General features: G+C 40.7%; 1 protein-coding gene across 3 annotated transcripts in view; it reads left to right on the forward strand.

The window, feature by feature from the left end:
• Positions 1–4,501, forward strand: part of LOC115218556 (NADH-cytochrome b5 reductase-like) — a 157,329-nt gene extending 152,828 nt beyond the window's left edge. For all 3 annotated transcript variants that reach the window (XM_036508146.1, XM_029788443.2, XM_036508147.1), the window contains exon 7: positions 3,682–4,501. In XM_036508146.1, coding sequence (XP_036364039.1) covers positions 3,682–3,879 — 198 coding nt within the window. In that variant the 3' untranslated portion in view covers positions 3,880–4,501. The remainder of the gene's footprint in view (positions 1–3,681) is intronic.
• Positions 4,502–16,803: the final 12,302 nt, after the last annotated feature.

A 16,803-nucleotide genomic window follows, 5' to 3' on the forward strand; every position in this document is an offset into this window, starting at 1 on the left:
ACTTTCTATGGTCATTCAAAACCGTCCAAGGGTGGTCATGCACATCTTTACATTTCCTCAGTCACCCTGCAAAGCCATTAAAAAAATCAATAGAAGTGACTTTTTTGTGAATTTTCTACCCAAAACCCAATCAAAATGCCTGAAACTTGATACGCCAATTGAATGCCAGCTAGCTGTATGTGATTGGTCGGAGATTTGGACAGTACTCGCGTGTATGTGCGCACGCATGCAGCTGTATATGCATGCACTAGCACTCTGACCCGGCATTGCTGGGTCATAGTGCAAGTCATAGTATAAATGTGCTGAGAGAAAGACTGGACATAACAGGAATCAGATGCAGTGTGCAAGGAAGAAGATTGTGTTAGTACAGACACATAATGTGCATGGACGAGGACAACCGTATAAAGAACTACCAATCACTAAATGTGGCTGGAGCCTGTGGATGGAGTGGTGAAGGCTGATCTCAGAACCATGACCCTCACAGAGTAAATGACAAAGGACCAGGATATCTGGTGATACAAAGTTCTTATGAAAACTTGCTCATCATGATAAAACTGACTTCTAAAAGCACTACATAGGAATTGTATACAATATATATTTTTTTGTGTAAATATATTTTTGTGTGGAGTCATGTGGCTTAGTGGTTAGGGTGTCAGCATCATGATTGTAAGATTGTGGTTTCGATTCCTGGACTGGGTGACGTGTTGTGTTCTTGAGCAAAACACTTCATTTCACGTTGCTCCAGTCCACTCAGCTGGCAAAAATGAGTAACACTGCGATAGACTGGTGTCCTGTCCAGCTGGGGAATACATACACCATTGAAACTGGGAAACTGGGCCCATGAGCCTGTCTAGGCTTTAAAAGAGCACACAAACAAACATATATTTGTGTGTGTGTGTGTGTGAGCACCCCCAATCAATCAGTCTTCCCCTCATGTTGCTCTCCCCGCCATACCATATCATCCACTGTACCTCCCCCTCCCGCCATCCCAATACCAGCCACGCCTTATTTAATAAAACAAAAGTTATTACAAATAGTAAAAGACAAAAAAAAAGGATTTATTTCAAAGATTTTGGGAGGGAAGGCAATGTCTTTATCTGTTTATGTATTTTTTGTCTGCTGGTTCATCCATCCATCCATCCTTCATTCCTTCCTTCCTTCCTTCTTTCTTTCTTTCTATCTTTCTTTCTGTCTGTCCATCCATTCATCTGCCCACTCACTTAACTATCATTGATTCACTAACTAGCTAGCTAATGAACTAGCTAGCTAACTAACTAACTAACTAACTTACTTACTAACTAACTATCTCACCAACTGACTATATGTGATTTTCTTCTTTTCTTTCTATTGATGTGTGTGTTTGTCTGTTTTATTGGAAAGCGGATGTGTGAGTTATGTTGTTAATTTTCTCCATTTTACGAATGGTTGGAAATGACTTTCTTGTGTTGATATAATAATCAACAACATATTTTTTTTTCTTTTGGTTTTGTGGCTTCCAGAGACCAGAAATGTAATGGAACATATTTTAGGCAAAAGGTGTGTGTTTAAGAGTACATTAGTCAAAGCTTATTGCCACTGTCTACAGTTTTCTTTAAAATTATGGAACAGACAAACAAGCTTTGAGTTTTAGTATTATAAATACAAAGAGAAAGAGAGAGAGAGAGAGAGAGAGAGTGGGGACATGGCTGTGTAAATAAGAAGTTCACATTGCAACCACATAGTCTCAAGTTCAATTTCAATGCGTGGTACCTTGAGCAAGTGCTTTCCACTATAACCCCAAGTTGATTAAAGCCTGAGTGGATTTGGTAGACAGAAATTGAAAGAAGATTGTGTATAATAAGTCATAATAATAAAATAAATGTGCCCTTTTAAAGCCTAGCCAGGCACATGGGCCCGGTTTCCCGGTTTCTATGGCATACGTGTTCCCCAGCTGGACGGGATGCCAGTCCATCGCAGCATTACTCATCTTTGCCAGCTGGACTGGAGCAACGTGAAATGAAGTGTTTTGCTCAAGAACACAATGTGTCACCTGGTCCAGGAATCGAAACCACATTCTTACGATCATGATGCTGACACCCTAACCACTAAACCACGCGTTTCCACATAATAAGTCATACTCAAATACATACATAGTGGTTCTTCATAATCTGATATTCTCATAAATAATTTGCACTAATTAACACCAAACATTAATCCATGAATATCCATGTATGTTTTTATGTTCACCTTCCAATTCTGGCATAAGTTGGATGGTTTGCATGAGGCAATGCTGGTTGGTTGGTTGGTTGGTTGGTTGGTTGGATGCATGCCTTTCCTGTTGCTAACCTTCTTAGTCACCTCTTATGACATACAGGGATGTAGTATATCTATTCTACAGCTGAGATACTCATATGTATATTTGTACCCCAGGGTCACTTTGCTGGCATGTGCTACTCTCTCACTCAATAATGATGATGTTAATAATGATGTTGATGATAATGATAATAATAATTCTTGCTACTGTAGGCACAATGCCTGAAATTGTTTTGACAGTGAGGCTAGTCAATGACATTGACACCCCATGCTAAACTGGTACTTATTTTATTGACTGAAGAGACGGAAGGTAAAGTTGACCATGGCAAAATTTGAATTCAACATAAAACTGAAAGAAATGTTACCTAGCATTTTTTTGATTCTCTAATGTTTCTGCCAGCTCACCCCCTAAATAATCCTTTCTATTAAAAGCACAAAGCCTGGAATTTGGGGGGCTGTGAGGTAGCTGATAGCATTGATGCCAGTGCTCAACTAGTACTCATTTTATTGACCACCAAAAGGATGAAAGGCAAAGTCAACCTTGGTGGAATTTGGACTCAGAACGTAAAGATAGAAGAAATGCTGTTAATTAAACATTTTGTCTGGCATACTGAAGATTCAGCCTGCTCACCACCACCACCCACTTAATGATAATGGTTCCAAATTTTGGCACAAGGCCAAGAAGCTTGGGGGAAAGGGACAAGTTAGTTATAGCAATCCCAGTTCTCAAATTGTACTTATTTTATTGACCCCAAAAGGATGAAAAACAAAATCAACCTCAGTGGAATTTGAACTCGGAATGTAAAGATGGACAAAACGCTGCTAAGCATTTTACCCGGCATGTTTAAAATTTTGTTCTGCTTGTTTAAAATTTTGCCACAAGGGCAGCAATTTTGAGGAAGAGGATGAGCAGATTACATCAACCCTAGTGTTCAACTGGTACTTAATTCATTGACCCTGAAAGGATGAAGGGCAAAGTCAACCTCAGCAGAATTTGAACTCAGAATGTAGCAATGGGTGAAATACTGCTAAGCATTTCATCCAGCATGCTGATGATTCTGCCAGCTGACTACTTTAGTGATGATGATGATGATGATGATAATAATTAGTAATAATAATACATATCTTGAAAAAGTGTAGAAAAATAGAAAATTGCATGGGATAATTTTATGAATATTTTGTTTATTTATTTTCACGAATTATCCATGAAAAAAATAGATGTCAATAAATACATTTAGTTTTTTAAAATGTCAAAAACTGATCATAAATATGTCAAAAATTTATTTTAAAATGTCAAAGAGCAATATTAAAATATTTTTAAAATGCTTTGAAAAAAAGTATTTATAGTCTTTTTTGTGTTTATCATTAAATTTTTGTTGTTATTTGTAGGAACAAGAATCAAGCAACCTGGATCCTTATGAAGAACGGCTACATTTTGGCAGAATAACAAAGACTCTTATAGAGTCCAAAGTCGAAGACGTTGCTAACAATTTCTTTCTGATCTGTGGCAGCAGGGTTTTTAACAAAGACATGGCTAACTTTCTCACTGAACTAGGACTGTCTGAAGAACAGTATTTTATATTTTGATGATGGCTATTGATATAATAATGATTATGGAGGAAAAATTTTATCTGTGATTCTATTGTAATGTTCTGTTATGGAACTCATCTGAAGTATCAGTGTACTGCTAAGCAACACGTTTCAAACAAAATTATTTTTTTAAATATATATTTCAAATGTCAAAAGTTATTTTCTATAATGTCTGTAATTTTCATTGCCACAGACGTGAGATAGTGAGAAGTGTGATAACTAAATGGTGAGGATGCTAATCACAACCTATAATTAATAAAAATGAAAGACATGAGTTGGACGAGTCGCGAGATATTTTGGAAACTGGAAACCTGGCAACTTCAGGAATTATAGTGTATTTGGTTGTTCCTCCTGTTATTGAGTTGTCAACATAGGCTCAGAAATGGCTGTGTGGGTAAAAGATTTCCCTCACAGACTCACAATTATGGAATTCTGGGTCTGATCCTGCTCTGCAGGAATTTGTGATAGAGTGTCTTGTCATAATCCAAGCTTCGTGAAGGAAAGTAATCATCATCGTTATTTAACGTCCATTTTCCATGCTGGCATGGGTTAGATAATTTGATAGGAACTGGCAAGGCCAAGGCCAGGTTCCATAGTCTGTTTTGGCTTGGTTTTTACAGTTGGATGTCTTTCCTAATGCCAACCACTTTACAAAGTGTACTGGATATTTTTTTACTTGGTACCATCATCAGTGCTTTTTACATGGTACCATGGCACCAGCACTAGTGCTTTTTACATGGTACCATCATCAATGCTTTTTATGTGGTACCATCACCGGTGCTTCTTATGTAACACCATCATGGTACTAGCACCAGTGCTTTTTATGCGGTACCAGTAAGTTGAAGGAAAATGTGCAAAAGCCTGTCAGATGGACCGAACCTGGTCTAAGTTGCTAGACTTAAACCATTGCCTGGGTTTTAAACCATCAACAGACCCTTAGGTATCTTCACCGAAGGTTTTTTGCCTATTGTGGTGGCTGAGCTGGAGCAGTTCTAATATCACAGTGGAAATTATCTACTTCACTGGTTAGTGATATATCCATTCCTGCATTTGGAGACAAAGTACAGCAGCACCATCAGCAAGTGGATGCGCAATGGCCCAGTGGTTAGGGCAGTGGACTCGCAGTTGGAAGATCACAGTTTCGATTCCCAGACCGGGCGTTGTGTGTGTTTATTGAGCGAAAACACCTAAAGCTCCACACGGCTCTGGCAGAGGGTGGTGGTGGTGACCCCTGTTGTACTCTTTCGCTCCAACTTTCTCTCACTCTTTCTTCCTGTTTCCTGTCCCCGACTTCCTATGCAACCGCTGAGCCTGGATGCGCATTCATCCATCCGTCGATGCTCTCGGTGTCGGGGGTTGACCTGCTTTCTCTTCTGCGGCTCTTACAACTAGTAAAGAACCACGTTTTGCACTTCTCCCAATACAGAGGCGCGATCTTGCAAGCTCTGGGATGAAGACCGCTTCGCTCAACAAACAAACAAACAAACAAACAAACAAACACCCTCCCTCCCTCAGCATGCAAGTGTTTATCCTAAATGTTGAGAATAATTCAAACTCTTGCTGCAGCAAATCCACAAATCATAATTTTTTTTTCTTTCTTCTCTCTACTCCTCCTCCTCCTCCTCCTCTCATCAAACTTCAGAATCAGACATTTCTCCGCACTCATAAAAAACTATTTCTTCAAATGTGCTACTGCCTACTGAGCCTTCACAAAGGGGGAAAAAAAAAGAGAGGGAAGACTATGGAAATATTTGCAAAACATTTCATTTAATTTTTTTCTTCAATTTAATTGTTTGTCTTGTTTTGCTTTTAATTGAAAAAGTTAAAAAGATTGAAACTGGTACTAACCTTTACAGAATGTATTTCATGATAAAATTATTTTAGTATTTTCTACCTTGTCTTATTTTCTTTATACATATCAACTCGTGTGTTACTTTTCAACCCTCTCTCTCTCTCTCTCTCCACACACACACACACACACACACACACACACTCACACTAGAAGATTTGGAGGTGATGTTAGTAGAAATAAGGTACTCAGAAATCTGGATGGTTTTACATTTAGAGATATTTATTAATATGTCACATGCTTTTATAAATCATATATTAGCACTTGCATCTGCAATATATGATTTATAAAAACATGTGACATATTAATAAATATCTGCAAATATATAACCATCCAGATTTCGGAGTAACTTATTTCTACTAATATATATATATTACTCATTACTTTCTGCTGAATAGTACACCATGTCCATTAAGACCCCTCCTCCTCCTAATATATAGATATATATATATATATATATATATATATATATACATATATATATATATATACATATATATACACATATACATATATATACACATGATGGACTTCTTTCCATTTCCATCAATCAGATCCATCCACAAGGCTTTTGGTGGCCAGGGGGCCTATAGCAGAAAACATTTGCCCAAGGTGTCGCATATTGAAGCGGAATCCAAGACTACCTGGCTGGTAAGCAAGCTTCTTAACTACACAGCCACACCTGCACCTCATGAACCAATCTTTTTATTAAATATATTTTTAAAAATCATTGTCACTCTTCTCCCAAAAGTCTATGAGAACACTTCAGTATTCATGAATTTCTACTTCTTTCTCAGGTGTATTTATTACCTGATTGTATCATAATGACTGGCTTCTTACCTTAACTGTCCCTTTTCTGTTGCCAACACTGTAACCTAGCTTGTCTTTACAACCTTTCACCACTGTCCATACCTACCTGCTATGTGTTCTTCCAACTTCCTCTCTCTCCTCTTCATGTAAAGAAAGAAAGAAAGCCATAACCTTCTTTCTTTTTAAAGCAATTATCATTTCTAACACTGATACAAGGCAAGCAACTCATCTAAAAAATTGGGTAAAAAAATAAAAATAAAAAGAAAACAGTATAGGCGCAGGAGTGGCTGTGTGGTAAGTAGCTTGCTAACCAACCACATGGTTCCAGGTTCAGTCCCACTGCATGGCATCTTGGGCAAGTGTCTTCTACTATAGCCCGGGCCGACCAATGCCTTGTGAGTGGATTTGGTAGATGGAAACTGAAAGAAGCCTGTCGTATATATGTATATATATATGTGTGTGTGTGTGTGTGTTTGTGTTTGTCCTCCTAGCATTGCTTGACAACCGATGCTGGTGTGTTTACGTTCCCGTCACTTAGCGGTTCAGCAAAAGAGACCGATAGAATAAGTACTGGGCTTACAAAGAATAAGTCCCGGGGTCGGTTTGCTCGACTAAAGGTGGTGCTCCAGCATGGCCGCAGTCAAATGACTGAAACAAGGAAAAGAGTAAAAAAAAGATTAAAAGTGTGTATGAAAGGATGTATTATTATTATTATTATTCTAATGCACAGCAGTGACACAGATGTTATGAAAGCAATATGCTTAGAGGCGTGACCATACTGAATAGGGAATAGCTGATACAGTAAGAAAACAAAGTGGAGAAGGTTGTCATGAAATATACATCCAGCCTGTTCACACCTTCGGATGATAATAGGAAGAATACCTTATCAATTAACCTTGACTAGCTCTGTGATGTCAGCTTTCTCTTATATTTCTCTCATCACGCTTTCTTGGAATAAAAAAAAATTTTTACCATGTGGATATTCCCTGGGCCCTAATCAACATCAACTTATCGTGCCCCTATGCTCTTCTACCCACTCATATATAACGTGATTAGCACTGCATCTCCTCCTCCTCCTCCTCCTCCTCATCATCATCATCATCATCATCACCACCACCACCACCACCATCATCATCATCACATCACCACCACCACCATGATTGTCATCATCATCGTCGTTGTTGTCATCATCATCAACTTATCGTGCCCCCATGCTCTTCTACCCACCCATATATTGCGTGGTTAGCACTACATCTCCTCCTCCTCATCATCATCACCATGATCGTCATCGTCGTCATTGTCGTCGTCACCATCATCACCACCACCACCACCACCACCACCACTACTACTACCACCCTTATGATTCACTCTCACAAATCCCCTTGATACTAATTTCCCTTTCCCTCCTTTATTACAAACTTCTATCATATCATTCCTTCATGTATTGCTTTAACCATCCATGCATAACATGGGGTAAGACTACACCTCTTACTCCATATACTACACCATTCTATCACTCTCTAACATTCTTTAACTCTCTCTCTCTCATTCTCTCTCTTACTCTCTCTCTCTCACTCATCCCTTGGCACTACTTTCCACCCCCTTTCCTTCCCATTACCTCCTTCCTAACAAATTATGTAACCCATGCTAATCCCCCTCATCCACCTTCTCAACTTACCCCATAACCATTATCTCTATCTCTCCTCCTCTCCTTCACACAAGCCCCTGACATGTCCCTTCTCTCTTGTCTCCATTACTGTCATCATCATCATCATCATCATCATCACCATCATCATCAACATTAACATCCATTTTCTGAGCTGGGTTTTGACAACTTGACAGGAACTGGCAAGATCAAGGACCATACCAGGTTCCCTATTCTGTTTCAGCTTGGTTTCTACAGCTGGATGCCCTTCCTAGCACCAACCACTGTACAGAGTGCACTGGATGCTTTTTTACATCACACTATCACCAGTCCTTTTTACATGGCACCAGCACTCACACCTATGCTTTTTACATGACACCTTGGTTTTAGGATCTCTCACTATAAATCTGTTCTATCCAATAATGGAAATACTATTTTGCTTTGCAAGCTGTAAGGCAACCTCAATTGTGTTGGTGCCACAAAAAGCATTGAATACACTGTGATTGGCAATTGATTCAAGCAGTAAAATTGCAGAGTATGAGAGGATGCTTTAGTTTGCTGATAGCAAGGTAATCTCTATAGTGCTGGGCCCATAGAAAAGTACATCCAGTTCATTGTGAAGTGGTCGGTGTTAGGAAGGGCATCAAGGGATAAAAATCATGCTAAAACTATGAGATTGGCACAAAATATGATTTTCAGACCCATTGGATTCTCTCAAACGATCCTATCCATGTCAGCATGAAAAATGGATATAAAATAATGATGACATATTCTATTGTTCTTTTATTCTTTTACTTGTTTCAGTCATTTGACCGTGGCCATGCTGGAGGGATTTAGTTGAACAAATCAACCTTGGGACTTACTTTTTTCCAAGAGCAGAAGGCAGTGTGACAATAATAAAAATATGTTATGGTGAAAGTGTGGATAATTTTTGACTTCCCCTCATATATATTTATATATACATACACACACACACATTTATAAATATGTGTGTGTGTATGTGTGTGTATAAATAAATAAATAACTAAATATATATATATATATATATATATACACCGTCCCAGGGTCTCTAGAGCCCATGCCTTCCACACCCTCAGGGTTGGCACCCTCAACGTTGGCACTCTGAAAGGTAGGTCTGGTGAGATAGTCGAGATGCTTGAACGGAGATGTGTGGATATATGTTGCATGCAAGAAATAAGGTGGAGAGGAGGATCAGCTAGGTTCCTCACAGGTAAGGAACGCAGGTACAAGATTTTCTGGGCAGGGAACACTGACGGGGTTGGTGGCGTGGGTATACTTATCGCTGAGAAATGGGTAGATAAAGTAATTGAGGTAATCAGAGTAAGTGACAGAATACTTAAGATTAGATTAGTGCTTCATCATAGTTTAGCAACCATTATATCAGCCTATGCTCCTCAGTCGGGGCTACCCGATGGACAGAAAGACCGATTCTATGACACTCTACTGCAGACTACCTCATTGACGAACGACAGAGACCTTATCTTTGTGGCTGGTGACTTCAATGGTCACGTTGGACGACATGCTGGGGGCTTCCATGGCGTACATGGAGGCTATGGCTATGGCTCCCGCAACGAGGAGGGAACCAGGCTGCTGGAGTTCTGCGATGCAAATAATCTTATGATTTGCAACACTAACTTCAGGAAACCTACCAGCCACCTAGTCACTTACCAATCGGGCCAACATACCAGCCAAATTGACTACATCCTTACAAGGCAAAGGGAGAGATGGCTGCTTATAAATGCCAAAACCTTCCCAGGTGAAGAATGTACCCCACAACATAGACTGGTAGTTAGTGACTTTAGGATCAGGACTAGGAGGACAACCAGAAGACGACAAATATGGAGAAGAAGGATCTGGAAGCTTAAAGATCCTGCAAATGGACAGAGATTTAGGGACATATTACTTGAAGCCTCTGACGAAGTAGAAGGGTATAGAGCATCACAGGGGGTAGAAGACAGCTGGACGTTTCTAAGGGACAACCTGCTGAGAGCCACTGACCAGATCTGTGGCTGGTGCAAAGTCCCCTCTCGACCTAGAATAACGTGGTGGTGGAACAATATTGTAGACAGGGCTATTAGAGAAAAGAGACAGGCTTGGAAGGTCTGGAAAAATGGGGGTAGCAGGGAATTGTATCAGACTGCCAAAAGAGAAGCTAGGAGACAGGTTTATTTAGCCAGAGGGGAAGCAGATAAGAAAAAATTTGCCAATGTTCTGCGCCGTGAGGACCAAAGACTGGAGGTGTTTCGTGTTGCAAGACAGTGTGTGAGAGAAAATCGTGATGTGGTAGGAGAGAAGTGTGTTCGCATGGAAGATGGTTCACTTGCGCTAAATGAGGATGCAAAGAGAGAGGTTTGGAGATGCCACTATGAAAGGTTGCTGAATGAAGAAAATGAATGGGATAAAGAGAGTCTGCCGAATGTTGACCCAACAGAGGGACCAGCTATCCGAGTTGATAGTTCTGTGGTAGCTAAGGCAATTAGAAGCATGAAGACAGGGAAAGCCCCAGGCCCATCAGGAATCACTGCAGAGATGCTCAAAATGTCTGGTAGTGTCGGCTATAGCCTAGTCACCCATATAGTTAATCAGGTGATACACAAAGGGGTCATACCCAATGACTGGTGTAGCAGTATAATAGTCAACTGCTACAAAGGTAAAGGTGATGCCCTAGATACAAATAACTACAGAGGTATCAAGCTGTTGGACCAGGTGATGAAGGTTACGGAGAGGGTCATAGCCCAACTAATTAGAGAGAGAGTTAGTTTAGATGAGATGCAGTTTGGGTTTGTGCCAGGGAAAAGTACTACTGATGCTATATTCCTGGTAAGGCAGCTGCAGGAGAAATACCTAGCCAAAGATAAGCCCCTGTACCTGGCTTTTGTTGACATGGAGAAAGCCTTCGACAGGGTCCCCCGATCCCTTATCTGGTGGGCAATGAGAAAACTAGGGATAGATGAATGGTTAGTGAGAGCTGTGCGGGCCATGTATAGGGACGCCGCTAGTAGGGTGAGGGTTGGAAATGAGTACAGTGAAGAATTCTGGGTAGAGGTAGGGGTCCACCAAGGCTCAGTACTCAGCCCCCTCCTATTTATCATAGTCTTCCAGGCAATAACGGAGGAATTCAAGACAGGATGCCTTTGGGAGCTCCTCTATGCTGATGACCTTGCTCTAATTGCTGAGTCGCTATCAGAACTGGAGGAGAAGTTCCAAGTGTGGAAACAAGGATTAGAATCGAAGGGCCTCAGAGTCAATCTAGCTAAAACCAAAGTCGTAATCAGTAGGAAGGTAGACAAATCACAAACACCTTCAGGTAGATGGCCCTGCCCGATCTGTAGAAAAGGTGTAGGTAGAAACTCTATAAGATGCACCAAGTGTAAGCTATGGACACATAAGAGATGCAGCAATGTCAAAGGAAGGCTAACTAGGAAGATGGTTTTTGTATGTGGCAGATGCTCAGGAACAATAAACACTGAAAATGCTCTGAGACCAACTTCCGTCACTTTCCAGGGAGAAAAACTAGAAATAGTTGATAGTTTCCGTTACCTAGGTGACCAAGTCAGCAGCGGGGGCGGGTGTGCTGAAAGTGTAACTGCTAGAGTAAGAATAGCTTGGGCAAAGTTCAGAGAGCTCTTACCTCTGCTGGTGACAAAAGGCCTCTCGCACAGAGTGAAAGGCAGACTGTATGATGCGTGTGTACGAACAGCCATGCTACATGGCAGTGAAACATGGGCCGTGACTGCTGAGGATATGCGTAAGCTCGCTAGAAATGAAGCCAGTATGCTCCGATGGATGTGTAATGCCGGTACTCACACTCGGCAGAGTGTAAGTACCTTGAGAGAAAAGCTGGACCTAAGAAGCATCAGTTGTGGTGTGCAAGAGAGACGTTTGCGCTGGTATGGTCATGTGGCGAGAATGGATGAAGATAGTTGTGTGAAAAAGTGCCACACCCTAGCGGTTGAGGGAACCTGTGGAAGAGGCAGACCCAGGAAAACCTGGGACGAGGTGGTGAAGCACGACCTTCGAACTTTAGGTCTCACTGAGGAAATGACTAGAGACCGAGACCTCTGGAAGTGTGCTGTGCGCGAGAAGACCCGGCAGGACAAGTGAGTCCACAACCCGTGGCCTTCTACATGGGACGGAGCCAGCCTACGTATGCATACCTTCCCTTCTTGGGACACAAAACTCTACTTGTGAAGACGTGTTGAGGCAAGTGAGGATCAGAATCGAAATCGATCAATGGAAATTGCGGATGTGCTACCAGTGCCGGTGGCATGTCGAAACTCTGCTTGTGAAGACCCATTGAGGCAAGTGAGGATCAGAATCGAAATCGATCAATGGAAATCGATCAATGGAAATTGCAGATGTGTTACCAGTGCTGGTGGCATGTAAGAGAACTTTCCGTTTCGCGACCGTTGCCAGCACCGCCCCGTTTCGTGTCCGTTGCCAGCCTCGCCTGGCCCTCGTGCCGGTGGCACATAAAAAGCACCATCCGTTCGTGGCCGTTTGCCAGCTCTGTCTGGCACCAGTGCGGGTGGCACGTAAAAAGCACCCACTACACTCACGGAGTGGTTGGCGTTAGGAAGGGCATCCAGCCGTAGAAACACTGCCAGATTTGACTGGGCCTGATGAAGCCTTCTGGCTTCACAGACCCCAGTAGAACCATCCAACCCATGCTGGCATGGAAAACGGACGTTAAACGATGATGATGATGATGATGATGATGATGATGATGATACACACACACATACACATGTGTGTTTATGTAATATGCATGCATGTGCATCTTTGCGCTTCTCCCCTCTGCTTGACAGAGTGTGTATATGTATGAAATACCCTCTGTATTTGTGTATATATCAATACATACATACACACATGCCTGTTTATACATATGTGTGCATATATATATATATATATATATATTACATATACAGTGGTAGGCACAGCTAACCAAAGGTTAGCTTCAATAACCGCTAATCTGCTAACTAAAAAGTTATCTTTGCAAACGCTAAACCACTAAAAAGGTTAAAAAATATTAGTGGAATCTAATGCTAATTAATAACCACTAACTTTTATCATAGGTATTTAGTTTTGGTTTGTTTTTTTTTTATTTAAAACCCTTAGAAACAGACCTTAAAGAGCTGAAATTTTCATGCTGTAGCTTAGACGTAGATTTTCCAAAAAGGTATAGCATACCAAGATCAGGTGATAATCAAGTAGTATGGAAATAAATGAGCAAATGAAATTAAACATTAGTTTTTCAGTCAACATACACTTTATTTGCTGAACAAAAAGTATTAAATAAATAAAAATGGCATAGTATAGCATGGGTACCATGCCTAGATCAGATGATGATCATGGGGTACTGCTCTGGCTGGGGCTTCTCCACTGCCTCGACATGATGCTGGTTGCCTTTCATAAAAATCAGCCTCTCAAAGTTACCATCTGACAGGGTGGCTCTCTTGGCCCTCAGAATATTTTTGCCTATTAAGAATAGGCACTCAATCTTGATCTGGTAGAGTTTCTACAGCTGGATGCCCTTCCTAACGCCAACCACCCTGAGTGTGTAGTGGCTGCTTTTATGTGCCACTGGCACGGGGGCCAGTCAGTAGGTATTGGCAACGACCTCACTCGAATGTTTTTTCACGTGCCACCGGTAGAAGTGCCAGTAAGGTGACGCTGGTAATGATCATGCTCGAATGATGCCTTTTACATGCCACTGGCATGGAAGCCAGCTAGCTGCTCTGCCAATGATCACGCTCGGATGGTGCTCTTAACACCCCACTAGCACAGGGAACAAGTGCCAGTAAGGCGACGCTGGTAACAATCACGCTTGAATGGTGCTTTTTACGTGCCACCTGCACGGAAGCCAGTTAGCCATTCTGTCAATGATTGTGCTCGGATGGTGCTCTTAGTGCCTCACTAGCACGGATGCCAGTCATCGAATTTGATTTCGATTTCACTTGCCTTAATAGGTCTTCGCAAGCAGAGTTTAGTATCCAAAGAAGGAAAGGTATACATAAGTGGGCTGGTTATGCCCCTGGCATAGGCCACCAGGTTATGGTCTCATTTGGCTTGCCAGGTCTTCTCAAGCACAGCATATTTCCAAAAGTCTTGGTCACTAGTCATTGCCTCGGTGAGGCCTTAAGTTCGAAGGTCATGCTTCACCACTTCATCCCAGGTCTTCCTGTATATATATATATATACACACACACACACACACAAATATTGTATAATTATAAACATAATTATAATTAGGAGTCAGCTAATTGCTTCACCACATACCGAATTTAGAAATAGGAGTCAAAAATTCCTTTTCTACTACCGTAAGAATCTCCCAGACAGTAACACCCTTTTTTTACGTAAGCAAAGAGAAAAATAATGGATCAACACAACTTCGATTAGCCACATAAGTGTTTCGAGATTAAAGTATTTCATTTACTTACTTCCCATCATCAGTGTAACATTTCCATTATAAAATCATAATTATGTTTATAATTATAGAATATTTGTATAATTTTACCTATAAAGGTTATTTTAATGCACTGATCTACTTGGTAAAATTATTAATTAATTGATTGATTAATTAATTAATTAATTAATTTAATTAATTAATTTTACCCTTTTAAGGTGGCTAGCAGCAATTTAAAACCAACAAGGAAATAATTCACCATCACTATATATAAACTGACACAGAATATAATCAAGGCCTACAAAAAACAAAACAAAAATTAAAAAAAAAATAACCCCTCATCTTCATCTTCATGCAAGATGCAATGGTTCTTGTGAGCATGTGGTTTGTACAATGTTCTTCAGGTAGAAAGGAGGAAGGACATTTGATCACAGTATTTTATAACCATATTTTGTTTATAGAAATCACACAGATTGTAGTTTAACATTTGTTACTAGGCTGTTCTAAATTCATGGAAATATTGCTTATAATTTAATGCCTTGTAATTAAATTTTTGAGAATAGTGACACCACCTTGATAGGTGATGTGTTGTGTGAGTGTGTGTCAGGGTGGGGTTAATAATTAAGATGAGGGATGGAATGATAGTTGGTATTTGATAAAGAACTTAAGGTTCATTTATTTGATACTTCATTAAAGACTGCTGTTTTGGCTGTGCAGACTTAATCATGAGTGAAATATATATATATATACATACATACACACACATAAACACACACACACATATGTGACCGCATGTGTATTGTTGGCGATTTTTTTTCCTCCGTCTTCCCTTCCTTGGATCTTTCCTTTTCCTATGTTTCTGACGAAGAGCTCTGCTCGAAACGTTAAATCCTCCTTCTTTCTTTCCTTTCCTGAGTGTCCAATAACACTATACTTGTTCCACGTCCTCGCGTTGTTGTGTTTTCTCTTTGTGTCTTCATGTTTGGATTAACTTTATATATATATATATATATATATATATACACTGTATATTATATATTATGACATTTATTTCAATTAGCTATTATACATATAATTACATGAATTAAGAAAATAATTATTAAAAAATAATTAAATAATTATATTAAATTAAGAAAATATGAAGTACGTCATAATAATAATTTAATAATCTTGTATAAATTTGATTCTTAATTATCTTGTAAGATATTCCTCCAGCTGTTTATAGCTGGCCAAGATCATCCTGCCCACAGTGCAGTGGGACATCGACATGTTGCTGGGGTTCAGCATCGTGATCTGGCCAACCAAGTTGGGAGACCCCACTACATGCAGTGGTAGCATGATGTCGACAAACGGGTCTACAATCCTTCTGTCACCATAGACTGATGGACACCAGTGCCAGCAGTTTGGACAAATGCCACACCAGTGCTGGGCTGGCATGCATCCTTTGCACATGGTTGCAACAACTGGTTACTGGCCCTGCTGCCAGAAGATTGTCTGTCTTTCCCGCAGGAGGAGACGGCCTTGATCCTGTCCTCAGACTGGATGGCATGCACTGGGTGTTTCCTCTTGACATGCAACTTCAAGTTGTAGAGGCTTGCCACTTGTCCCTTGATGGTGGTCTCCTTGGGCTGGTACATGATGCACTGGAAGTACAGGATTTTGACATTGCTATTATCCTTTGACATTAGGACAAAGTAGGCCTCCAGGTGGGCCACTGGTTCTGAGACTCCTGGCTCTGAACCTGAGCATCCTCTGCCTCACCCACAGCCATTGCAAACTCTCTCGTGGAAGCACCATCCAACCAAAATGCAAATATATGGGAAACTACCACCTGTGTCATCTCTTGTGAAAGGTAGGAGAATCCAGTTTGCTGGACATTGTTGTAGAGCTGAGAACGAGGTAATTTCTACTCTCCTCTGGAAGCCATCTACTCACAATACCAGAGGGCGCACACTCTCCTACCTTCATGTAATCTCCAGGGATACAGGCATCCAACAACAGGACCTCCGTAATGCTATGATGGACCGTGAAGTCTGGCGTAGCATAGTAAATTCCATTGTCTCAACCACGGTGGAACAATGATGATGATTGCAAACTCCTCAACAGGCCCTTCATTCTCAGGCCAAACAAAAACGTCTTCACCTTCCATAACAATAAGCGATAACTTGATAAGCTGATAACATACATTGT

This window comes from Octopus sinensis, linkage group LG13 (assembly GCF_006345805.1).
Source record: "Octopus sinensis linkage group LG13, ASM634580v1, whole genome shotgun sequence".
NCBI classification, from domain to species: Eukaryota; Metazoa; Mollusca; class Cephalopoda; order Octopoda; family Octopodidae; genus Octopus; species Octopus sinensis.